The sequence below is a fragment of the Podarcis erhardii genome (genome assembly GCF_964252035.2).
Source record: "Podarcis erhardii genome assembly, chromosome: 10".
Lineage (NCBI taxonomy): Eukaryota > Metazoa > Chordata > Lepidosauria > Squamata > Lacertidae > Podarcis > Podarcis erhardii.
In genome coordinates, this window is record NC_138500.1 from 36658042 (window position 1) to 36683648 (window position 25607).

General features: G+C 41.4%; 2 protein-coding genes across 2 annotated transcripts; one reads left to right on the forward strand and one right to left on the reverse strand.

Annotated features, from left to right (window-relative positions):
- The first annotated feature begins 684 nt into the window (after positions 1–684).
- On the forward strand, positions 685–17853 carry CCDC38 (coiled-coil domain containing 38). The gene is made up of 16 exons (XM_081878727.1): positions 685–840; positions 1975–2041; positions 3899–3981; positions 5217–5385; positions 6086–6153; positions 6782–6945; positions 8263–8343; positions 9025–9239; positions 10019–10132; positions 12041–12128; positions 12673–12745; positions 13310–13461; positions 14938–15073; positions 16492–16706; positions 17403–17496; positions 17714–17853. Exons 2-16 carry the CDS (start codon positions 1996–1998, stop codon positions 17819–17821), a joined length of 1806 nt encoding a protein of 601 aa, XP_081734853.1. The 5' UTR covers positions 685–840; positions 1975–1995; the 3' UTR covers positions 17822–17853.
- Positions 17854–17977: 124 nt separating this feature from the next.
- On the reverse strand, positions 17978–23896 carry SNRPF (small nuclear ribonucleoprotein polypeptide F). The gene is made up of 4 exons (XM_081878728.1): positions 23752–23896; positions 23163–23288; positions 20188–20252; positions 17978–18226 (listed from the first exon to the last, which is right to left on the reverse strand). The coding sequence occupies exons 1-4, from the start codon at positions 23752–23754 to the stop codon at positions 18160–18162; spliced, it is 261 nt and encodes an 86-aa protein (XP_081734854.1). The 5' UTR covers positions 23755–23896; the 3' UTR covers positions 17978–18159.
- Positions 23897–25607: the final 1711 nt, after the last annotated feature.

The following is a 25607-nucleotide window of genomic DNA, read 5'->3' on the forward strand; positions in this document are numbered from 1 at the left end:
TAGGGGGCGCAAATCCACGGGTTAGGGGGCGCAAATCCACGGGTTAGGGGGCACAAATTACTTGCCTTGCCCCGGGTGCTGACAACCCATGCTATGCCACTGCTCAGCTGGTGGGTCACATGTCAAGGTGTGAAGCGTGATTGATTGCAATCGGAAAAGCCTGAGATAAATTTGCATCGGGCAGTAAAACTAGACTTGCCATACATCAGGAAAAGCTTAAAATCTCTAATTTTGGGCTGGGGTTTTTTGGGGGGGGGGGCAGTGAGAGTATATGGCAATTACTTTCCCGTACAATGACATTCTGCACATGCTCAGAGGCACTTTTCATTATGTTCTGTTTTAGATGTAGCATCTAAAACAGACCCTGGGACTGAGCTTTGGCTCCTGTTAAGCCTTCACAAGATTTAAAAAAAAAACAACAATTTTGGTGGTTTCCTTTAAAAAAAAGTTCAACCATTTTGAGGGTGTCAGAAGCACAACGGCAGTGCTATGCATGTTCGGCTGGAAGGAAGGAAGGAGGCAAATGTGGAACTCTTCACTCAAACCTGTGCCCAGGGTCGGTGCATGGGAGGAGGAGGCCAGCTCCGCTTTCATGCCAGCGGTGTTTGGGCTGTCGCGGAGAAAAGTCTCGGCAAGCTCCTTGCAAGCTGCCAAGGCGCGCGCGGCCCCGCGCAGAGGTGGGCGGAGCTGCGCCGGCGCCGAGCAGCGTTTGCTTCCCGCCTCGCGTTGCCGGGGGGCCTCTTCTTCCCAACCGCCTTCACAGCCCGGGAGGCGCAGTTGCTGCGGTGGCGGCTCTCGCATGTCTTTAGCTACCTCCTCCGACTGCCCGGGCGCGCTCCGGTAAGGAGGAAGTCAGACTTCTCGAAGAAAGGGCAGGGGCTGCATTTGGGGAGGTTTGGGATGCAGCCGCTGTGCGGTGCATTGGTTCCTCCCTTCGCCCAGTTTTTGCAAAAAAAAACAAAACCCCAAAATCCCACATACATAAATAATAATAAAAAGCAACAGCTTACCTGGAAGAAGTCACTTTCTTCTCCGGAAACCCGTAGACCTCATCTCAGAAGTGGAAACCAGCTGTGCGTCACATCTAGCGCTCTGCACATGCATCAAGGCAGCTTCGCCTGTACACGTGTTACATTCCGCGGATTGATTGCTTGATATTGATTGATATTTACACACACCCGTACAGTCGTGGGCGAAATTTTATTCAGTGGACCCAAAATAAAATAACTCTCTGAACCTGCTGGCCATAACCTTCTTTCGATCTGGCTATGAATAATAGGTTGAGAGAGATTTCAAAGAACAGATGAAGGGTTGTACTGGTACGTGTATTATTTCCTTGGAGCAAGCCCAGTGAAATAAGTGGACTTAAGGCCATTGATTTTAATGGGTCTGTTCTGACTAAAATGGGATGTCATCCAAGGGAAACATTGTACAGTACTGTACAGTAGAAGACATAGGTGTGAGCCCAAAGCTTGCTTTTTTATTTTCTCTCATAAAGGAAGAAAAAGGTCTCATACTTGCACCTGATGAGTCTGTTTTCATCTAGAGGCATGTCTAGGCCATTTCCCATCCCGCCTCATTTAAAACAAAGCTAAGGAAATGTAATATTGGAAGTGGAGTGGGGGGGGGCATTGTCCTGCTTCCCCATTTATTTGTCGTGTAGTCCCTTCTCCCCCACCCCCATGGTAGTTTAGCATTACCTTGAGGGCAATAAATATTCATTATAATACACAGGGAGATAAATGTAAAAATGTTTTATTGATCTAACATCTCTGTCTAGCAAGCCTCACATTCATGCAATATATCTACATTTATATGCTAAGTCTCCTTGTTTCATTCAACTACTGCTGAATTTTGTTAGATTAAACAGTCATTTGCCTTTGTTCATGCTGTTGTTTATCCCTGTATTGAATTTTAATGCAGCTAAAAAGCAAATGTGTTTTTAAACTTTCTTGCAATTATGTTTCTTTCTAGATCTCGGGAGGGTGTTAAAGTATGGAGATGGCTTCAACACAGTGTTTGGGATCAAAAGTTGATATGGGTAATTCAAAATATCAAATCGCTTTAGAAACTGTAGGTTGAACTGTCAGGGGCTCCAGAAAATCAACATCTGGAACATGGGGGAAACAGTGAATTCTGTAATGGGCTCTGCGTGGTGTCTGGGCATTCATTGGACCCAACTCTAATGAGGTATTCAGATGTGGAGGCGATGATCTTTATAATGCAAGCAATGGCAGACCAAGAAATTCAGGATGGCCCTACACATGCTTGGTGTGCATCTAGGAGTTCCCATAAATAGATACTTCCTTAGATACTTCTGCATTATGCAAGAGTGAAGTGGCACCCTTCTGGCTGCAGGATTGTACTTTACAGAATAGCATGATGTCAGGAACCTCCAGGTTCGCAGCAAAAGCCCCACAGGAGCACATGCACCTTCTAGGGGTAATGCTGCCAACCCAGACCTCCCCCCCCCATCTGACTGTCACCACATCCCTATCCTGGTATGCCCCACAGAGGACCTTAAGGTCCATGAATAACCATAGTTTAGAGGTCCCAGGCCCTAAGAAAGTCAGACTATTCTCCACCAGGGCCAGGGCCTTTTCAGTGATGACTCCGACCTGGTGGCATGCTCTGTCCCATGAGGCTAGGGCCCTTCAAGATTTAACCTGCTTCTGCCGGGCCTGTAAGACAGAGCTCTTCCGTCTGACCTTTAATTTGAATTCAGCCTGATCTTTTATTTCCCTTCTTTTCCCTCCCCCTCCCCTTTTATGAAGATTACCCACTCTGAGACCCCACAGCTAATTCTCCCCTTGCCTCATTGCTGGCCCAAGTAGGACTAATTCAGCCAGCTAGCCCTGGTGACTAGCCAATGTTTATCGTATGGATTTTCCCCAAATTGATTTTTGAACTTTGGATTTTCTTGTCATTCATGCTTTTATACTGTATTTTATGCTGCTTCTATGCTATATTACAATTAAGTGTTTTAAATTTGTTGTTAGCTGCCCTGAGCCCGGTTTTCTGAACCAGGAAGGGCGGGGTATAAATAAAAAAAAATTATTATTTATCCCTGGTCCAATGACTGCAGCACCATCACTAGAAGAGCACCACTACTACTTTGTCCCTTGACATGCATCACTGCTGCTACAGGCAGTGATTTGTGTTTGTTTTCTTCCTCATCGTTCTACACATGGCACATGTATTTAAATTGTTCACTTATTAAATTTCTGCTCCATAACTCATTTTAAATTAAGCTGACAGAAGTTACTACCCCGCATCCTTTTTTTTACTAACCTGCCAAAAGCCTAGTACACTGTGCTAGCTTCTATGCTGGCCACAGCGGCGGAAGCCTGGAAAGGCAGGCTAAGAAAAATATTCGCCTTCTTCCAAGGCAAGGAGGAAGACTGTGGTCTGTTCCTTCTCTGCCAGCCTGATGTACTTCCTTGCTGGCTGCTGAGGAAGAGACTTTCCTTTCTCTGCCGGGAACATGGAAAACAAGCAGGTTGGCAGAAGAGAAGAGTCATCTGCTCATTGACTTTACTACTTGGAATTCCAGGCAGTCACTGGCATGGAATTCCTAGGTGTCTTTGGCAGCTAGTCTGGTACTTAAATATAAAGCAGTCATAAACTTCAGCACAAAGTGCTCCCAGAACAGATAATATATATCATTTTATGCTTTTTTTTTCCTTTTAAAGGGATGTGGGAAACTCACAGAAGTGATGAATGAAAATCAAAAGCCATTCTCATTCCTGCTGGATAACTCTTTAGCTGGGTTTTCCTTGAGTTGAAATTTGCCATTTTTAGTGGTTTGGGATCGTGGGAGGGCTGGGAGTTGAATGCTAATATTCCTAAATGGTATTAGAGAGCAAATAGTATTTTCTTTCATATTTTATGTGGCAAGATGGCAAACCAAAGAGCCCTTTCAAAGCCATGGATGCTGAAATATGTCTTTATAGAGATATTGAGTGCACAGAAAAAGAAAAGGTATGTATTTCCAATTGTCAAATATATAATTGACTATAGTTGCCATTGTAATTGTTTTCATTAGTTGTTTATTTTTATTTTTCAAACTTTCATTAAATGAAAAATCAAGCATAAATGAAAACATCACAGGAAACAGAAATATCAGAGCAGAGACGCAAAAGTAGGCCAGAGGTATCAGTAATACCTTCCAGACTTTTAGTATAATAGAAATTATAACAAGTCTAAAACATTTTAAAAAACTCAATTACTATGGAGATCCCTTATTTTCCAAGGGTTTGTGAAGCTCCACAATTTCTTATTTTATTCTATCATCCACAGCCATTTATAGGCCAGGTGAGCAGTTTGATTTTATTGTTTTCGTAGATAATACAGAACACAACCAAACAGAAATTTACTTTTTTTGACCTCTAGCGGCTCTTAGTTTATAAGTCACTTTTTCTGGTAGAATTCCCATACCTTCATGTACTTATTATTTAAAATGTTTACCCGATTAGGTTGGAAAAGTGGGACAGAATGGTAGTTATGTGTAGAGATAGTACATACTTCTCCCAGTACAGTGGTACCTTGGTTTAAGAACAGCTTAGTTTATGAACAACTTGGATTAAGAATGCTGCAAACCCCGAAGTAGGTGTTTGAGGTTGTGAACTTTGCCTTGGAAGCAGAACATGTTCTGCTTCCTGTTGAGTGTGTTCCATTTGTCCCCCGCTGCTATGGGAAAGCACGTTTTGGTTTAAGAATGCTTTGGTTTAAGAACGGACTTCCGGAACGGATTAAGTTTGTAAACCACTGTAATTCATATAATGGCAACAGTTGTAAAACAATGCTATGAGACAAGTTCCTCTAAGCGTGTAAATCTGTTAATTGGATGTGTATGGGTGGCTATTTTTTTATTTAAAAAAATTGCGTGAGGCTCACTCTTCTGGCTGAAATGCCCACACTCATGTTGTATTGGCTGTCATTTAGCTTCTGGCATCATTCAAAGTTCACATTTGTTTGGACTTGCATAACTTAGAGCCTTTTCAGTCAGTGAAATGATGCGTGGAAAAGTTCACACACCCACACCCAGCACAGTGACTTTGGTGCATTTTCCCCTCCCCCATGTCTACTTTTATACATCACTCAGTAGATCCAGTCATGGGTCTCGCGTGTCTCATCTAGTTCAGTTAAGTGTGAAGTTTAAGTGAGAGAAGAGATTACCTTTCTCAAAAGGTGGATAACATGGATTTCAATTTCAGGTTAGAACAGTTCAACACAATCTGAAGGTGCATGAAAAGAGCACATTTTCATCCAGAGCTAGGTCTCGAAAGGCTCTCAAAAAGCTGGAAGAAGCCATTGAAAGAGAAACAAAACAAGAAATAGAGAAAGAGACTTCTGCTCTGGACTGGACTCTTGCTTTTGCAAAGTGTGAGTAAAATGAGTTACAAAAATATAAATCTGAGTTTACCAGATCTTGTATTTACCAAGAATTTTCAACTATTCATATGCAGGATCTTGTGATTAACTGGTTTATAGATTAATTTATATACTATAGGACCTGTAGTACAGGTCATACGTAATTTAAGATATATATTTAAATTCAAAAGAAGGTCCACAACTTGTGATAATATAGTATTGTCCTTTTTTCTTTTATCATTATTAAATGATGTTTCAGTGATACATTTAAGTCCTCATGCCAAATCATGTTTGTGCCAACTGTGGTTTAGAACCCAAACCATATGACAAATCACATTTTGTCTGCTTTCATTTTCAGCACTTTTGTTTCTAGATTCCTGCACCTTAGAGCCAGAGCAGCAGCTGTAGCTATGGCTTCTCAATTCAAATATCATGGCAAACCTCTTTCTGATTCTAGTTTGCTGACTCATCACAAACCATGGTTCATTGATTCAGGTATCACACCAAATCATAGCTGCGTTAACCATGGTTTGGCATTGGGTCCAAACTGAGATAGTATGCAAAACTAGTGAATCCAAGATATCCACATAATGTATGGAAAGATGGTTATACTTCAAATGTTGTTTGTAATTGAGTACACATTTAAGTTTATTTAAACCTACAAATTGCAGAGGTTTGAAGATGGAATCTAACAATTCTAACTGTCTTAAAGGTATTCAGAGTGATAAGCAGTCTATAACAGAATACATCAGTGAACAGAAAGAGTTGTTTCTACTGGAGGTAACCATTTTGTTTCGTGTAGTTGGTGCACTTAAAAATGGGAAAGTTCTAGTTACAGTAGCTTCAGCTACACACTGGAACATTTCTGTTTAGTTCAGAACAGATCACTAAATCAAAGCAATTGAGCACGAAACATGGTGGCTGTATGGCACTGATTTTGTTTGGAATAAATCATCCTTTAATACGCACTCACTGTCCTAATTCTCAACTATCCCTTCAATATTTACTATTTAGTGTCCTGACTAATTATATTGGTTAGTGAATAAGCCTGAGTATTCCATTCTGACCCCATGCACCATTAACAGCATAATAAACCTGCCCAAGGGAAGACAGAAAAAAGTTTCTGACTAAAAACCCAAAGATTCTGTAAACCCCGATTTACTCTTAAATTAATGAGAATATGGTTTCTCTGTAGCATGCACTAGCTGTCTGATAGACTATTAACTTTATTGCTGTTAGGATGAGAATGCTTGATCGAAAAGCCTTCAGGGTAGGTAGTAATCTGAAATAGTGGTGACCAGGCCTTGCATAGCCTTTTTATGCTATTGGAATGGCATTCAGCTTTGCAAGGCGCTTGAATACGAAGATCCTTCTGTGCTTAACTTTTTGCAATGTTTCCCCTTCCCAGTATGCAGTTAAAACGAAACAGCGCACCATAGCCAAGCTGGAGGAAATGGTATCGGAGGAAGAGAGGAGGGCCAAACTCGCCGAAACAAAATTAGAAGAAGATGCAATAGCATTTGATGAGTTTCTCAAAGAAAACGACAGACGTTCTGTTGATGCTCTTAAAAGGTTAGGCACTTTGTTGCAATTTCTATTATTAATAACAAGCTAGATGGTTTGACTGCGAGGCCTGCACACGGAGAATTCTCATAGGGCTTGGTGGTCCTGTTTGTGCCCTCCTACCTTCCCACGCAAATGTGCTGACACAGGCTGCCCCAGTAGCCATTGCAAAGAACAGGAAGGCCACGTGGGCCCGCTATATCGCTGTAGCAGACATTCTTCAAGCATGATGTGACACAGCCAATGTTTTCTTTTCTTGCTAGTATGCTCACAAGTAAGAAACCTAGGGACTTTACATCCAAAAACAAGCTTTCAACCACCCCAGATCATTCTACCCTGCCACTAGGAGATTGCCCCCATCAGATCCCAACATCATGTCTGACCAGAGATTACTTTTTGCTGATGTAGTTGTCGAAATGTGATGTTTCTGCCCCGGTTTTTGCTAATATACCTAAGAATAATGAATGGGGGGGGGGGGGAGGTCATTATACCGTACCTACAAATAAGGAACTGAAAACGGCATCAGACGAATTATATATATTTGAAACAGCAGTTTATCAAAATGTTAGCAGCTCACATGAATAGTTCGGTTTTCAGTAGCCATCTGTGTGCAGGAAGAGAGCAAGATGAATGGGTGTCAGCAGGGAGGGTGTTATAGGTTTTGGTGGGAGACAGCAAGGCCTCTACCTCAAGCTTGGGCATAATGGCTTTGACTTGGTGGGTTGGCGTTTGCTACAAGAAAGAAGATTCCACCTAAACATGAGGAAGAACTTCCTGACAGTAAGAGCTGTTCGACAGTGGAATTTGCTGCCAAGGAGTGTGGTGGAGTCTCCTTCTTTGGAGGTCTTTAAGCAGAGGCTTGACAACCATATGTCAGGAGTGCTCTGATGGTGTTTCCTGCTTGGCAGGGGGTTGAACTCGATGGCCCTTGTGGTGTCTTCCAACTCTATGATTCTATGATTCATTCTCTAATGTTATTTCCTCTAGTCCGTTGACTTTTAAGAGGTGAGGAATTTCTGGTTGATTTTTATGGCTGCAAGTTTCCATACCGACATGGAGAGGTTTTTAAATGTGCTGTGCAAGGTGTGACTGTCATTAGCAGAATAATTCATCAGTCTGAAAATGTTCATTGGTTTTGTAATGCACTGATTACTAAGGAAACAGTTTGAAACTGGTTTTCAAAGTGATTGCAGATTTGTGCTACTTGTGGACAAAAGCAAACCAGACTGTTCACCTATTTTCTGGGGGGTGCAGGCAGAAAAATGTGTTTCTATTTTAAAATCTGCCTATATGCACCCAGAATTACAACATCTATATTATTTTTAGTGCAACTCATGAAGCAAAAGCTAAAATGGAGGTGACAGCAGAAGTGAGGTCAGCAATGAATGAGCTGTTCTCTCTTAAAAGGTGAGTTCTTTATTTCACATATTTAGCAAAGCATAACCTAGGCTGCTGCCAGGTTTTTTTGGGAGGTGGTTGTGCAGCAATGAGTGTTCATCCTGATTTGCTTGCAGGCTGTTTATACATCTATGTGTAAGTCATTCACTTATTCAACACTTCTTATTGCATTTCCTAATTGGTTTTCAAACTACAAGAAGTCAGATAAGGGATAACTTCTATAGCAGTTTTCATACTACAGCTTGCACAAGTGGAATACTAGTTATGCATTTAGTTCTTTTTTATATTGCTCAAGGCTTGCACATAATATGTCAAAGCCCTTCTCTGAATGGAAAATACCTCTTGTAGGCAGGATAGCTATGGATCCAATACTTTCAAAATAATAGAATTCAAACACTAACACACAATATTGTTGCACGCTGCTGCTACCCCGCACACAAACAGCAGGTAGAGAAATAAATTGTGTGTGTGTTAAGATTTAGACTTAATTAGAGTTAGCATAGCTCAAAATGTTAAGATGAAACAAACCTTAAGGTGACTCCCATAACTCTGATAAAAACTCGTTCATTTGCTTTTGCATTGTTTATTACAATAATGTCAGTTTATTTTCTTTATAACATTTAGCTGTTGTACTTCACTAAAATATGACTGTCTGCTTGCTTATAAACTATCATCCTTTAATGTCTGCAGTGAAATTGCAAACAGTGAAGATAATCTGAGACTGTATTTATCCTACGAAGCTTTTTTGTTGAGTGTGTCTCCTAAAGAGTGGCAAGAACAACAGATGGCAAAAAAGAAGCTATTGAAAAAGGATAAAAGAGACGTTTCAAAGTCTTTGCTTTCTTTTCCTGCTCGTGAGAAAAGCAGGATGGGGTCTACTTCTTTCATATTACACCAAAAAATAAGTAAGTATGTCATTTTAGTACTGTCCACTAGAAACTTATATTGCACTGCACCCCTGCATGTTATAAGTCACTTCAGTTCCCCCTTTTTTCAATTTTCCCAGAGTGGAAACTGAGAAACAATGTCTAAGGATCAATGTTGTTCCCATATCTGCCCCATTGATGTATAAAGTGCAGACCAGTGAAGCAGTATTCTAGTTTGCTGGATGATGCAAACTCGACATTCCCAACTGATGGGATGGCAGTCCTTGTCAGCCTTCTGCCTTCTCTTCCACCTCAGGGTCTGACTGGTCCTGCCTAGAGTCAGTGAAGGTTGGGTGTGACTGGTTTTTTTAGGAGCCTTGGTTTTTCTCATCGTTTACCTTGTATTAGAGAGATTTTTTTTAAAAAAAACAACAACTTTCTAGCCTTTGTTTTGTGTCTATTGTACTGTTTCCCTCCAACTTTTACCTCACAGTGGTGTCTCTGCTCTCTGTGAACCTTCCTCCTTCCTTCCTTTTCCCCTCACCATCAGTTTGGCTCTGGTACTTGAAGGATGTGGTCTTATTATACTAAGTTAGACCATTTGTTCTATCTAGCTGTCATCACCCTTAACAAATTAAAGTTCCTGGGATTTTTTGAGGGAAGGCATGACTGTTAAACCAGTATACAGTATGAGTGCTTTAAAAGTATGGTGTGGGTGTGTCCCACTCTGGTTTGGATTTAGCAAGCTGGTGTGTATAAATAGCCTATCAAGTTACTTACTACCAAATATTTCTGTGCTGTTTGAACCGCGTCTTTAGACAAATGGGCTCATGGCAAAGGGCAACAGCATCCCAAGAAACTGCTACCTTCATCATTGACGTCAGTATTTTTTTCTGAAACTGATGTGAAGAAAGACCATCAGAAAAGCCAAGGTAAGGAGCCAATGGGAAGAAGGACTTTCTTGTAGGAATATCATCTTTGCCTGCACCAGATATTCCAGGCAGGACCGTATTATGAATGGAGCAAGGGCTGCAAGAGCCACAGTGGTGTGTAGTGACTAGAGCAGGGGTTGGCAATGTGTGGCCCATGGGCTCAATGCGGCCCACAAAGACTGTTTTACCGGCCCACAAACCGCCCTGAATCACCTGCTCGGCGAGTCCCCAGTGCAGCGCGGGCACTTGCCGAGCGGTGCCAGAAATCACATCTGCGCATGTGCAGATACCAGAAATTGCGTCTGTGCAGGCACGATTTCCGGCGTCTGGGCATGCGCAGAAGCGATTTCTGGTACACACTGTGCCAGTCCAGCCCACAGACGATCTCCGTGGGAATGATCCGGCCCATGGCAGGTAAACATTGCTGACCCCTGGGCTAGAGCATTCGACCAGGTTCAAATCTCCACTCAGCCATGAAACACCCACTCCCCATCTGGGCTTCTGGACAGAGTCTTCCTCCCAGATCCCCAGGGGTACCCTGAGGTATTGCACTTGATCAAAGGCGGTGATGCATCACCTCCTGGGAACAGACTAAGGATTCGACCAAATGCCTTATCCACCATTGCCAGGGCAGTCAGAAATGGGGCAGGCAATGGAGCTTTCCCCTCTGCTAACTTCTGTATGCAGCTTTTGATTCCCCACCCCCACTTCTGAAGCTGGCATAATGTTATGCCAGTGCTGGGGATGGGATCAGTCTCCCCCGCCCCCCTCCACTACATTTTGGCCACTCTGCCAGTATGGAGTAGTACCGGTATATCTGTGACGTTCTGCTGGCATATCATCATTGGGAGAGACATATTTGGGCTTGTGATGGAATTCTCTAATTCGTCCCACCATCCCTGCCACCAAAGTATATTGAGTATTGGATTGTGTCCCAGCTGTATATGATCTAAGAGCCTTAAATTGTGTGCTGTGAATCATACGCCTCCCATTGCCCATCTGTACAGCAACAGTTTGAGGGAATACATCGCTCTTTCCACCAGGGCAGCTTCTGCTCTGTAATTTAAGTGTTGACTGGAGCTTGCGCACAGAGAGTAGCTGAAGGAAGGCGATAAGGAATTTCAGCCACTCACATTATAGCAAATGGGATCAGGGGCCACCTCTTATCTAAGCAAAACTCGGGAAGTGATACATAAGGAATGATAGGGCGAAATAAGTTAAGGCAGACAAAATACGCCCACGCCCTTACCTTTCCCCCCCATGGTAAATGCTAGTGGCAAGGATGCCTTTCTAGTTCTGAATACAGGCAACAGTTCATTTGGGCAAAGTTTAACAGGCACTAGCTGCACAACTAATACTTGTATGCAGGATCCTGATGTCTTTCTTTAAGGCAGCTCCACATCCTGCCTTTAATATAAGGCAAGGGTGTCTTAAGCTGTGGCCCTACAGATGTTGCTGGACTCAAGTTCAGAGCAACCCCACCCAGCATTACAATTAGGAATTGTAACCCAGCAAAATCTGGATGGCCACAGGATAGGCACTCCGATATTAATGAAAATAACGTAAGATATGTAATACAGTGGTGCCTCGCAAGACGAAAATAATTCGTTCCACGAGTCGCTTCGTCTTGCGATTTTTTCATCTTGCGGAGCGCGGATTCCCCGGGTATTAACGGTTTTACAAAAAAGGAAGCAAACTCGCAAGACGTTTTCGTCTTGCGAAGCAAGCCCATAGGGAAATTCGTCTTGCGAAGCACCTCGAAAAACGGAAAACCCTTTCATCTAGCGAGTTTTTCATCTTGCGAGGCATTCGTCTTGCGGGGCACCACTGTATAGTTCTTATAACCCTGTTGCTGAATAATAATTCAGGTAATAATAGGTAATAATACAGACTTGTTAATTTTTGAAGGAGGCGACTACAGGTTTTTTAAGAGGGCATCAAGACTATCACTGAGCAAAAGATTCTCAGTAGAAGGGAGAAAAAAATCGCTAGCAAGGTACTCTGAAATTTAATTGCTTTTAAAAGTTCTCTCCGTTTTGGGTTGTAGATGTAACATAAAGAGCTTCTCTTCAAGAAAGAGAAGCGCTTATCCCTTTGGGGCACGTGGAAGTACAGTGGATGCTCTGGTTGCGAACATGATCCGTGCGGGAGGCACGTTCGCAACCTGCAGCAAGTGCCAAAACCTGAAAATAACCTGTTCCGGTACTTTCGGGTTTTTGCGCAGTGCGCAACCCGAAAACATGCAACCTGAAGCATCTGTAACCCAAGGTACCACTGTAGTTGTACAATTCTGCTTTTGGGCGCCAGCTCTCCCATCTATTATCCCCCTGGCTACTGGCATGTGAACTAGAGTGTCAGCGGGGACTGCGGGGAGTTGGAATCATAACATCATTGGGAGCACTGCACATTGGTTAGCCTGGGCTTACAAAGAACAAGGTCTCGATTTTATCGAACACAACGTTCCTTCCACCACTGAGCACTGACTTGGCAAACTTCAGTGTATAAACACAAATCTGAATTAATTTTTCCTTTTATAACAGCTGTGCAAGTGAAAAAAGTATCTCTGCCTCTTCAGATGATGATATTTCGCTTGAAGATCTAGACACTGATGAGGTGATGAATTAATCTTTGTTAAATACAACAGCATCCTATAAAAATGGGACCTTTTGTTGCTTTTCATTCAATTGTACAACATCTTCACAACCCCTGGGCCAAAACTGCTAGGAGGTAGCCACTGGCTGCAAGCATGGCTGTAAGATTCCTGCATGTATGAATTCCATCTGTATGTTGAAATGTAAATTCTTCATACCTAAGGGAACTTTCTGTGTAGATTTCAGTGTTCTTGGCCCTCTAGATCAAGAATTTGCATATTCGTATTCATACCTGCAAGTATGCGGTGGACTTGCATTAGGGAATCTGGCTTCAAGGCAGTGTTTTGAGATTAACTTGCAGCAGAAAAAGAACTTATGAATTGGCCTTCACTTGGACAATAATTTTTAACACTTTTTGTTAAAATTTAGTAGCAAGGCTAGTGCATTCTGTCATACCTAATGCAGCCCAGTGTTAAAAATCTCCCCTCCCATTTTTAACAATTTTTATTTTATCAAGAACTGTTTGCAACTGCATTGATATAACTCATTTTTCAGCAACTCTATAGTATTCCTTCTCCTGCATTAGGAACCAGAGATATATTTCAAAGAGCCAGATGAGTTGCTTCAGATGTACAGACATCTTGAGGAACAAAATCTATCACTGTTTCAAAATATTCAAGATCTCAGTGGAACACTAGAAGACGCAAGGCAGAGAGAACACGCCATTGTTCAGGGAATGTAAGTTATTTAAAAGTGAAATGTTTTGAAATATGCTGCTTCTGTTCCTCCTCGGGTACAAAGTGGGTCCCCTTCGCTCCTACTAACACGACTACTACATATTTGTTTAGCGAAGCCAATATGTTTGCCACTATATAGAAAACTAACATGACAAGAGGACAGAGCTTTGTAAAGACAGAAGTAGAGTTAATGTGTAGCAGAAATCTCATCAATTCAGGGAATGCTTTGCTGGGCTCCGAAAGAGGAGAGTGAAGTGGCTTTGATGGAATGAGATCGGAATGTTCTGTTCCCCACCACAACTGAAGACCATGGATTAGTTTAGGCTTGAGGTTGGTAGCAGCTGAAGCCTTTACACTGATTCCTTAAATCGGAGATAACCAATATGGTACTCTTCAGATACAGTTGCACAGACCTGGACTTTGGCCATGCTTGCTGGGGCTGATGGAAGGGGGGTTGGACTCGATGGCCCTTGTGGTCTCTTCCAACTCTATGATTCTATTCTAAGTTATAGCCCTAAACATCTGTAAGGGCACTAGGGTTAACAGATCCCCACATGGGTTAACAGATCCCCACATGGTGTCCCTTAGAGAAAGATTGGAAATAATTTTCCTTGAAGCTTGAATTTGCTTTATTCTGGATTGTTTTATTTGATGTTTTAATGTCTTGTAAACTGCTTTGAGATCTGTTCTTTAAAATATAAAGCAGCATATAAATGAATAATATTAGCAGAGTTTATTGCAAAAAAGGCACCTAGGCATTTCATTGTGGTGACTGTAACCTAGGTTTAAGGTGCCATTTGGCGATTAGATTTTATATCTGAGTTTTTAACATTGAATATTGGTGGAACATTTGATGCAATTGATATTGAAAATATCAACGTTATTGGAGAGACGAGGTTCCCCCCCATTGACCAGGAGGTAAATACTGCTGGGGATTGTATGTGTTCAAGATGAGGGTTAGTACGTTTCAACTTTCAGTTTGTTGTCGAAAGCATCTGAACAATTTCAATGCCATCATCAGTCTTTTTACATCTTTTTATTTAAGATGTATATGTGTTTCCATGCTAAACATTTTCTCCAATATCAACATCATTTGCACAAGTATGTCCCTGTTGTTTTACAGGTATCTTCAATTTTTTAAAAAAGAAAAACAATGGTTTTTCTAGTCAAGGGTGAGTGATTTTTAATGAGCTCACTCCCCTTGAACCTATTCTGTTTATACAAGTCGGCCACTTACAAGCGTTAACCATCTTGTAGGAGCACTTGCACAAGCTCTTTGCCCATCATCACTGAACTACGATTCTCAGAATTTCCTGGGGAGACAGAAATCCTATTAAACCTGTTAAAAGTCTTTAGAATAAAAATGCTGCTTTGCCTAGAACAGCCAGAATATGAGAGTTGGGTTATTGCACAGAAAAACTAATCTACAAAATAGTTTTGAATACTAGTTACAACTTTTCACAGCCTTTTTTTATAGGGAAAAAAGGATAAATGATATAGTAAATGAGAAAAAAGCTCTTACAGCTGCTCGCCTCAAAGAAGAACAGAAAAGTGCTGAACTGGAATTAAAAATCAAAGTATTTTCTTCCGGAGACTATAATCCAATATCCATGGTAATTTTGTATATTTATACAATCTTTATAATAGAATAGCTCTCTCAGTTCTAAAAACCTTGACAGGCTACAAAACCACAGCGCCAGTGGTATTCTGTGCTTCTACTCAGAGTAGACCAACTGAAATTAGCGTCATTAATTTCAACCGGTCTACTTTGAGTAAAGCTGTTTAATACTATCCCTAATGACTTGGGTAGAAGTATCACAATTTGTCTATGTGATACCACATTGCCTATCTGTAGCAGTTTGAACTAGGGCCAGTATAGCTAGGGGATACAGTACCAGGGAGCCCAACACTGGCATCCTACCTGGTGCCCAAAAAGTGAACACAGAAGTAGTGGTGTAGGCATATACTGGAAACAGGAATGTGCACCGGCTCCATGTGATTCAGGGGTTCTGCTAGTTCTGAGTTGCACCATTAACAAGACATCTCAAGGCGTATCAGGGACTCCCTGAGCTGGTTTAGTTTCTAATTGCAGGAAGTTATTTTCCCAGGGTACTCCAATGACAATGATTTGGAGCAGGGATCTACAGGAATTATGTCCCTATAGTATTGTAAAAACACTTTCCCCCCTGGAGAGCCCCCAAAAGCTCAGAAACGCATTGAACTATTAGATTTATTTGTGCCTTTAAAATGTCAAGTAGGATTAAATCTAATAAAGGCACAAATAGTCAAGTCAAGTTTTATTGCGGCAAAAGCCAGTGACACAGAACACCACAAGATCATACAAAAGGAAATACCAATGCATGCGCGTCTCTGCCCCTGTATGTCTAATAAGGTAGAATCTGTCACTCACATCCTTCTATTTTGCGAATTCTATAGTGAAGAACGAGCTCAACTTATTTTGCCGCTTTTATCAAAATTTATACCCCTTCAACATTATTTGGAATCCTCCCCCGAAATTCTACGAAAATACCTTCTGGAAGATTCCTCAAGCTCAATATCATATGAGGTGGCCAAATTTTGCACTTTAGCAATCAGGAAGCGTAAATCTCTTTTGTTGAACGGCACACTGCGAAGCTCCCTTGCGTAATAATTTTCTTTTTTTTTTTTCTTCTTGATGCTGTTGTTGATTTCCTTTTGTATGATCTTGTGGTGTTCTGTGTCACTGGCTTTTGCCGCAATAAAACTTGACTTGACTATTTGTGCCTTTATTAGATTTAATCCTACTTGACATTCAACACTGCACTGATGGTTCTGCCTTATGTGCTGAATATGTGGCCATCACATTTTCAGGACGGTTTCCCTTTTTAGGACTGTAGAATGAATTGTCTATATTATATTTTAAAAATAGTTATATATTTTATATTGTTTGCGAGTTCATCTTATTTTAAAGTTCCAGTGTTGACTTTTTTTTGTTTAGTATAATGTAAGCATTTGCTGTGGTTTACATAAAATCCCTTTCTTGAATCTTAAGGATAAATCGCTGAATACACTTAAGAAAAAAATAACAGAAGTGTATAGGGCTTGCTGTGGAACGATTGAAGTATCCAGCATGACCGCCTTTCAAATGCTGAAAGCAATAGAAATCAGAGTTTCAGAACTGTGTGAGATGTTGGAAATACTTCCACCGGAATACCTTGAGACTGTTGAAACTATGGAGAAACTCCGAGCAAAACAAAGGCGGCAGAGGTAACCTTAATGCCAGTGCTTAAAGAAGTATGCCAGTTATGTATTCCCATCACTTAGTCACATCTGAGTTTGCAACACTATCTTCTGGACCAAACTTTTGAGACAACAGTCACCAGTTTTTAGCCTATAGGCATTAGTTTCACAAAGTGAAAAAGATTTCTGTTTAGATGGACATCCCCACTCTAGTATTATAAGTATTTTATAAATGACTATTAGTTGTCGCACCTTCTTAGGGCCAGACTAGACATAACATCATTCACATAATTTAGCAATTACATAGGATCTGGGTAAATAGCAGACATGGAGGTGTCAATCCAGGCCCGGTCCCTGGGGCTTGCTATTTCTAGCAATACAGTTATTGCCAGTGCTTTCCTCTCAATTCAAATAGCAAACACTAGTGCAACAATTCAGACTAAGGCTGGAGCAGGAGGGAAAGAATTGAAGTGGATCAGCCACTTTTAATCAATTCACCAATTGCTCACAGTGCGAACGGTGTTGCAACTAGTTTATCCCTTAGAAATTCTGTGCACAAAACTGTCTCTAGCTCCCTCATTTTTGTTACCACAGTAATGCTGAATTTTACAAGCATAGGCACAATTCAAGGCTGCATCACTGGAGGGAGAAGATGTGGACACCTCCCTCTCACAATATACTAACGTCCTCTAATACCTAAAATCTCTCTCTGATTCTTAAAAGAGTTCGTGAAGATAAACTGAAAGAACTGAAGAGAATCCAGGAAGAACGGCTGAAGCATGCTCTGGAAAGAGCAATTGCAGTACCAAAGACAAGGGTTAGTAGGAGTGCTTAAAAATATATCTTAGGCTGTACATCTTACTGAACTCAGTAGTACCCAATACTGAGTAAAAATGGTTAGGGGCATACTGCAACATGGTGATAGTGTGCATGTTAAAAAGAATCTAGAATCTGTATTATAGAAAAAAGTTTACAAAGAAAAACTTGCATGCTGATTTAACAAAGTAGGTTTATATTTTCTGTCTTCATTTTAGGTGGGAAGAAAACTGGTTTTCCGCTCCCAGCCGCCAGAAGCTAAACAAAAAGGGGTACAAGTTGTAGATTTAACTACAAAAAGTGAAGATGATTACTATTTCTGTTGAATTCTTCTTGTTTCATGACATTTCTTTTTGGAATAGCACTAGACCTTGTTTCTAGCTCTGTTTAGCAGAGTTATAGTAGGTAAACTGTGACAGATGTTTGATCCAGTTTCCTTTTAAAATACATTTTGTTTGACTATAATATAATTATCCATTAAGAACTGTCGGAAATAGTATGTTTATTTTTCTTCCATAGTGGTAATTTTTCTTCAATGACAATGTTTATTGTTTGGCCATAAAAAATGTTACTTGACAAAACTTGACAAAAAAGCAATCAAACAAAACCGGACAACTAAATTTCGTAGCACAGTCAAAAAACAACAACTTTCCCCCCAAAATAGTTATTCTCTCATTTCTCCATCTTCTTCTTCTTCTTCCACACCCCTTATATAAAGGACATTATTGCACCTGCAAATCAAACCAAAAGTTACTTAGTTCTGCTGTGGTCCACATGAGTTTGGAAGACTGTTTTCTAAAGCTAGTTACACATTCCCTCTATTTCATATACCAAGTTATTTTGAAGTATTCTATGTTTGCTGCTATGTTCAATTAATTGGTAATAAATAAAAATGTACCTTTGTTCATTGCATACATCGTTACAATATTTTTCCAATTGCTATCATTGGTGTAGGCTTAAATACTAAACTTTATAGATTTACTATTACACAAATGCTTCTCTTTCAGTTGCATAAGAAAGCAACTCTACATACAGGTAGCATTCAGTACAGTGGTACCTTGGTCTACAAACTTAATCTGTTCTGGAAGTCTGTTCTTAAACCAAAGTGTTCTTAAACCAAGGCGTGTTTTCCCATAGCAGCAGGGGACTCAATTTATTAATGGAACACACTTAACAGGAAGTGGAACATGTTCTGCTTCCAAGGCAAAGTTCACAAACCCAAACACCTACTTCGGGGTTTGCAGCGTTCTTAATCCAAGTTGTTGATAAACTAAGCTGTTCTTAAACCAAGGGACCACTGTATGGTGTTTCTACTGACAGAAGTAATCCATTGGTATAGGGAACTGAGACAATTTTCAGTGCTCTCTGCCACCTCACCCATCACAATTACACTGTCAGTGAGACAAGGAAACCCCCTGCAACATACTGAGAGGAGGTGCAGCAATCTGTATACTGTATTGGACGCCCCCATGTATAGGATGCCCCCTATTTTGGGGGACTTCAAATTAAGAAAATGGGGGGGGGGAATTGCCCTGACTTGTTGAATTTTTTTGGGGGGGGGGAATCCCCACAGGCTAACAGTCGCGCACACATCTAACATGCCACCTATCAGCTGTTCCCTTGCCAGCAATCACTGAGCTTGGGGGGGGGGGAAGAGTGGTGAATTTTTTCCCCAATTACTTTTAGCACTTTTCACCTATCTTGCGGTCTCCATATTCTGCTTGCCTCCTCCCACTCTGCCTGCCCTACAGCCGGGAGGGAGGCTATAGGCAGTCCGCTTTTGTGCAGTGTTTTTGCGCGGCTCCATTTGTGTGCAGGCAGCGCAACGGTAGACAGGAGGAGTACGGCGATTGATGTAATACTGCCCCCTCTGCGCCTTTCACATCAGTGAAACATTGCACCTTGTGCTCCTACTGTGTAACGTTGTGCCGCCCGCACACAAATGGAGCCACGCGAAGACGCCATGCAGAAAAAACAGATTGCACGCAGCCTCCCCCACAGCTGTAGGGTGGGCAGAGTGGGAGGAGGCAAGCAGACTAAGAATGCCCCACAAGAAAGGCGCAGAGGGGAGAGATATCTTCAATTGCTGCGTCCAACTTGAGTGGCAGCACCTTTCCTGCGCGATGTTTCGCTGATGTGAAAGGTGCAGAGGTGGGGATATTACTTCAATCGCCGTGCTCCTCCTGTGTAACATTGCGCCGCCCCCGCACAAATGGAGCCGTGCGAAGATGCCACACAGCAAAAACGGACTGCCTACAGCCTCCCTCCCAGTTGTAGGGCGCGCAGAGTGGGAGGAGGCAAGCAGGCTATGGAGGCCCCGTGGCTTGCCACTGCCAGGATCTGTGACTGCTAGAGCAAGTACTGTATTTATTTATTTATTTGCTATATTCCATGGATAAGACGACCCACCTTTTCAAACCTTAAAAATTGGGTAAAAAACCTCATCTTATAGATGGAAAAATACGGTAATTGCTAAAAATTGCCCCTCCCCTCTTCCATTGAGATTCCTTCCATCACCAGAAAGATGGCACAGATTTCAGAGAACACCTGAAATAATTTCTTCTCACCAGTTAGTCTGCTTCAAGTTGCATTTTAAGTAGTATAAATTTCTGGTATCAATATTTTAATATTCTAAATAATGGATTTTAACATTACACAGCGTGTAAATACCGTTAATTCTAATGTTAGTTACCTTATCAGAACTTCACCAAGGTGTCCAGATAATGCACCATCAATATATTCTTCTGTATTTGCAAGCTTAAAAAAAAATTGACACAATTTTATAAGGAAAAGAAGCTACAAAGGATAGCATATGTTCCTATACCAATAGAGGTTTTCCACAAGACTTTCTTACATCTAATATAAATTCAAACATTAAATATTTGCTTCCACTGGATCAGAATCGCTTCAGCAAACAAAAAAGCCTTAATCCTACTCAGTGTTAATAGTTCTCTTTAAGTCATTAATATAGCACTGTTGTTGTTTTTTTATAATTTTAGATTATAGCAAAAAAGAAAAACATTTCACAAGTCGTTAACAATAATTTTAACATTTCAAGCCTTGAATTCCCTCCCCCTTTCTGCATTTCCTTAAAGTTATTTTCATCTTTCCCTGCATATCCTAAATTATCTTGTCTTAATTCTTTTTATATATAGCACTGTTTAAGGACAGCCCCTTGTTTTCACATAAACTTTGCAGGCTGACAGCTACAGAATCCAAATAATTGAGTTATGAATCTGCTTAGTTGCAAATCCAGCACTCTGTATTTTTATTTATTTAAAGCATTTTTATCCCACTCTTCAACCAAAAAAAGGCTTTGAGAGTGACTTACAGATATCTTAAATGAGACAATCTGTGTGCTCAAGCTTACAATCTAACAATATGAGCACAAAAAGAAAACAGATTTGGAAGGAGGGGATTAATAGTTACAAGTTATTCTGATGACCAGCTGGTTTGGAAAAGCTCAAGAAGCAGCAGCAAAAGCATAAATCTAGAAGTGCAGACAGATGTACAGCCAACTGCTTGCCCAGACAGCAAGCATCTATTGTAAATAGCTAGAACTACACTGAACAGTTTGAGATGCAATAAAGTATCCCTTTAAAGTCCATATTTATTGCTGCAATTAATACAATACATTAGGTCTTCCCTTTGTTCCTCTCTTATTTGGGCAGCCCAGTCCTGTGTGGCTTCAATGTTTATCTGAAAGTAAGCCCTTCTGAATTCAGTAGGACTTACTTTTGCATAAAATACATAGAACTGGGATACTAACCTGCTTTCCCTAGTACCCAATCAATGTGGGAGGCCATTCTCTCTTTTGACCAAGCAATATATATAAAGGCACAGAAATGAGAGGAGCGAGTGAAGAACAAGTAAAGGTAAACAAAGCTTCTAAATAAAGAGTAGAATAATGACTTCTATAGAGGAGGAGAGTAGAGGTTACAGCAGTGTTAAATAAAAACAGCTTAAAGGTAAACCAATTAAAGTTGTATGAAAGGTCACTTTTTTAAAACGGCCTGTCTGCTTTTAAGTGAAACCCAAATTTAATACAAACATGACAAATTTGAACAATTCTAAAAACTATCACACAATGATTTAAAGTCAAAGGCTATGGGGAAAGTATGGTTGGTGTCAAATGTAATAGCTATGAAACAACATAGGCAAAATTAGTTTTGTCTGCTTTACTTCCTTGAAGTTAAGGCAGCAGTCTAGTTTAGAGTTATAGTTATGGGCAAAATGGTCAGTGTTTTTCAAAATGAGACTCCTAATCTTGAAAAATCCTTGCACATGCATAGAAAACCAGATTTCATAATTTGTCCTTTCATATACAAAATGATGTAATGCAAAGTAATAAGATCTGCATGATTAGAAATGTCAGATTATACTCCTAGGTAGAATAAAGGCTTGTTTATTAAAGATTGAAATCTATATAAAATCACCTTACCATCGGAGCTTTTGTTGATCCAGCCTAATATTATCTACATTGAACAGCTGCTTTTTCCCATTAACTTCTACCCAAGAACCTTTTCATTGAAGATGCCAGGAACTGTACCTCAGACTTTCTACATGCCTAACAGAAGCAGTACCGCTGAGCAGTGGTCCCACCCCACTAACGTTCTATCAAACAATTAAGCTGCAATCCTTATACACACTTACCTGGGAGTAAGCCCCATTGAACTTCAGAGTAGATATGCATAGTATTGCACTGTTGGTATGAACTCTTTATTCAGATAATCAGCCTGATTAAATCATCTTTATTTCAAACCAATCCACCCTGAGTTAGCAGTAGACAAGTGAATACAAATCCCTTGCTGACAATGACAATAGACGAAAACAGTGAGAAGGCTGGAAAATGGGGGGAAGCAGTACATAGTTTTGAGTTTGAGGTGAAACTGTGTACATGAAATTCTCTTTCCTTTTAAGTAAGAATTTACACCTGTGTTTTATACTGCTGTTTCTATGTTAAAGGAGAGTATACTGAAATTTTATACTGCCTGTGAGCCAGAATGGTCAGAATGCCAGACTAGGCCCCTGGGTTCAAATCCCCACTCGGCCATGAAGCTCACTGGGTGACCTTGGACCAGACACTCTCAAGCTTCATCTACATATAGCATTTAGCACTGGGTGACATAAAGAGTACTTAGAATAACATTGAACATAATGACCTACAACATCGAAGTTGAAAGTTCCTTCAAAGTCATCAATATGACAATTTGTGTTTCCCACTGCGTTCTGCATTTCAGGACCACATATTCTACAATGATGGGTTGTGGTTCTTTTTTTAATACACAGGCACATCAGTGTGTGTTTTCTCCCTGCTGCACCAGCTACTAAATACCTAAAAATGTTCAAATGGCACAAGGGCTACAAAATAGCCTCCCCAGACAAAGGCACAGTCTTGACTGGATTTTGTGTGCGTGCACCAAGAAGCTGTTGAAACATTTTTCTGTAAACTTTTTATGCTGTAAGGGGATGCTTTGTGTCCGATGCTAGGAAAAATTCTTTCTTTTTTTTTTAGCTATCTTTGCTGTGAATGGTCACCTTGAATTACATCACTACAAGTTTTCAACCTTGTTCTAAAATGCTCAAAGAGCACCTAATATTTAAAGCAACAGTGTGCGTTAATTAAAGAGCGGTCGTGCAAGCTCCCCACCAGCCAACCTTGCTTACCTGCATGTTCATGTAGCCATCGACGGAGACGAGGTAGCCTTTGTATTCCATCCCCCACTTCAGCTTCACCATCACTGGCTTCCCAGTCAGCCCGTTTAGGAAGGGCTTTGGATTGAGAGGCAGACTCTGCGCGGGACAGGAAAAGGAGCATCATCGCGGGGGGCTTGCGATGTACAGTGCTGCCTCAGGTTAAGAACTTAATTCGTTCCGGAGGTCCGTTCTTAACCTGAAACTGTTCTTTACCTGAGGTTCCACTTTAGCTAATGGGGCCTCCCGCTGCCGCCGCACTATTTCTGTTCTCATCCTGAAGCAAAGTTCTTAACCCAAGGTACTATTTCTGGGTTAGCGGAGTCTGTAACCTGAAGCGTATGTAACCCGAGGTACCACTGTACAACCTCCTCGTCCACGCCCCCCCCCCCCAGAAGCGGGGCAATGCCAAGGACTGGACATGGGGACCTCTGAATGCCCGACGACCCTCCTCTCGTTCTCCCTCGCCTCCCGCCCGCAGACGCGCCTGGGACTCGCGAGCCGCCAACCTCCCCCACGTCGCGGCTCAGCTCACGCGCGACAGAGACACCTTTCCACTCACCATAGCAACCAGACCAACCTAAGGGCGGCTGCAGCAACAAAAAAATTACTCGCAGGCAGCACGTGTGCCCGCCAAAGCTCTAAAAAGAAAAGGCACGGAAATGACGAAGAACGCTTCCGCTTCCGCTAGTCTCCGAGCGGCTCTTCCTGCCGACCTTTCACCTTAACGGCGTGTCCTTCGTACATTGCCGCCCATCGGTTCATAGGTATTCGTTCCTATCTCTATGGTCCCGACCCAAGGAGCCGATGGGAAAACAAACTCTTTTCTGATTGGGGAGTTTTCCGAGGGAAAGGCGGGGACTAGAGCCGAGGAGGAGAGATAGAAATAGTAGAGTGATACTCAGCGTGAACTGAGTATCTGCCAGGGATGGAAAGGCGCGGCCGATGCAGAGCAGCGTCCCTCTAGACTTCTGATAGCTCCAAGGTGGAAACTCTGTAGTACCTTGCCTTGGAATTCAGAGGGGGGAACCGACTCAGTTTAATGCAAAGGTTAGATAGCGATGGTGGGTAATTTTCTGTCTCTGTGGTTCAGAGTCATTCCGGCAAGACGGCTCCTCCTTCTTCCTTGTTTGCGGGTGTCTGTTGCGCGGAAAACAGAGCCAGCTGTCAACCTCCTTGCTGCGCCCTTCGATCTTTATTCTCAGTGCTGTTTATAAGTTCCAAAGGCTGCAATCCTTTGTGAGCGCTTATTAGGGAGTAAGAACTATTGAACTCAGTTGGGCTTACTCTCGAGTAAACACGCACAGGTCAGAGGTGTGCTGGTATTCTATGGTGCACTTGGAATGCTGTGTCCCCTCACTTCAAAAAGGATTTTGCAGAGCCGTCGGGAAACCTATTGGATCCATCACCCCATCTCTGCAGAGGAGAAAACTAGACCAATTCGTGGAGGAGGAGGCTATTAATGATGGCCGTGATGGATATGCTCTGTCTCCACATTGGGAGGCAGCAATGCTTCTGAATACCACTGGCCTGGTCCATCATCCTATTCGATTTTTGCATGAGACCCTGTGAGGCAGAAGGAAGAAGCCAATAGTTGGCTCTAAAAGGGGTTGGGGTGAGAACTGCTCTCCAAGTGCAACTATCCAGGCAATCTGTAGTAGTGATGGAGACAAAGGCTGAATCAGCCCCCTTTGACTGGGTTTCTTTCCTTAATACACTACCTATTCTTTAAGGTTTTCATTATTTTTTTATAACGTGACATTAAATTAGGAGACTGAAGCAAGCTGCTGCTATCCTAAACACACTTAACCAAAGAATAAACACATTGAGTTCAGGCAGACTTACTTCTGAGTAAAGCTTGAGGTATCACTATTAATCATACAAAAAGCCTAATAAGATTAAGGGTTCCATAATTTAGGTATAAACATAGGTGCCTTTTACAGTAACAAGAAGTGTTTTTTACAGCCTGCTGTCTTGTAACATAACAACCAGGTATGAGATGTAGCAATAGTGGAAGCAAATTCATTTGAAACCTCAATCTGCAGGCTACACTTGCTTTTGTTTTAAAAGTGCCAAATTATTTTGGCACCAATTACATCCTACTAAATTTAGTTCAGTTGGTTATATAACAGTCAGAACCATTTATAAGAATATAATTGTCACTGAATAGTTTTTAGAAGTTTGAAAATTATTTTATTTTCCTTTTAAAAAATGGTTTACTGTATGAATTTTTGGTTTTTTGACCGCTAGGTGGCAGGAACTGGTTTATATCAGACTGTTGTAGTGCACAGCAGACTTCTCCAGTGAGGAAGTGCTATACTGTAAAACAAACTTCTCAGCTCACTTTTATTCATAAAGAACAAAATACCCTATGTTGAATTCCCTGGGTCCATATATATATATATATATATATATATA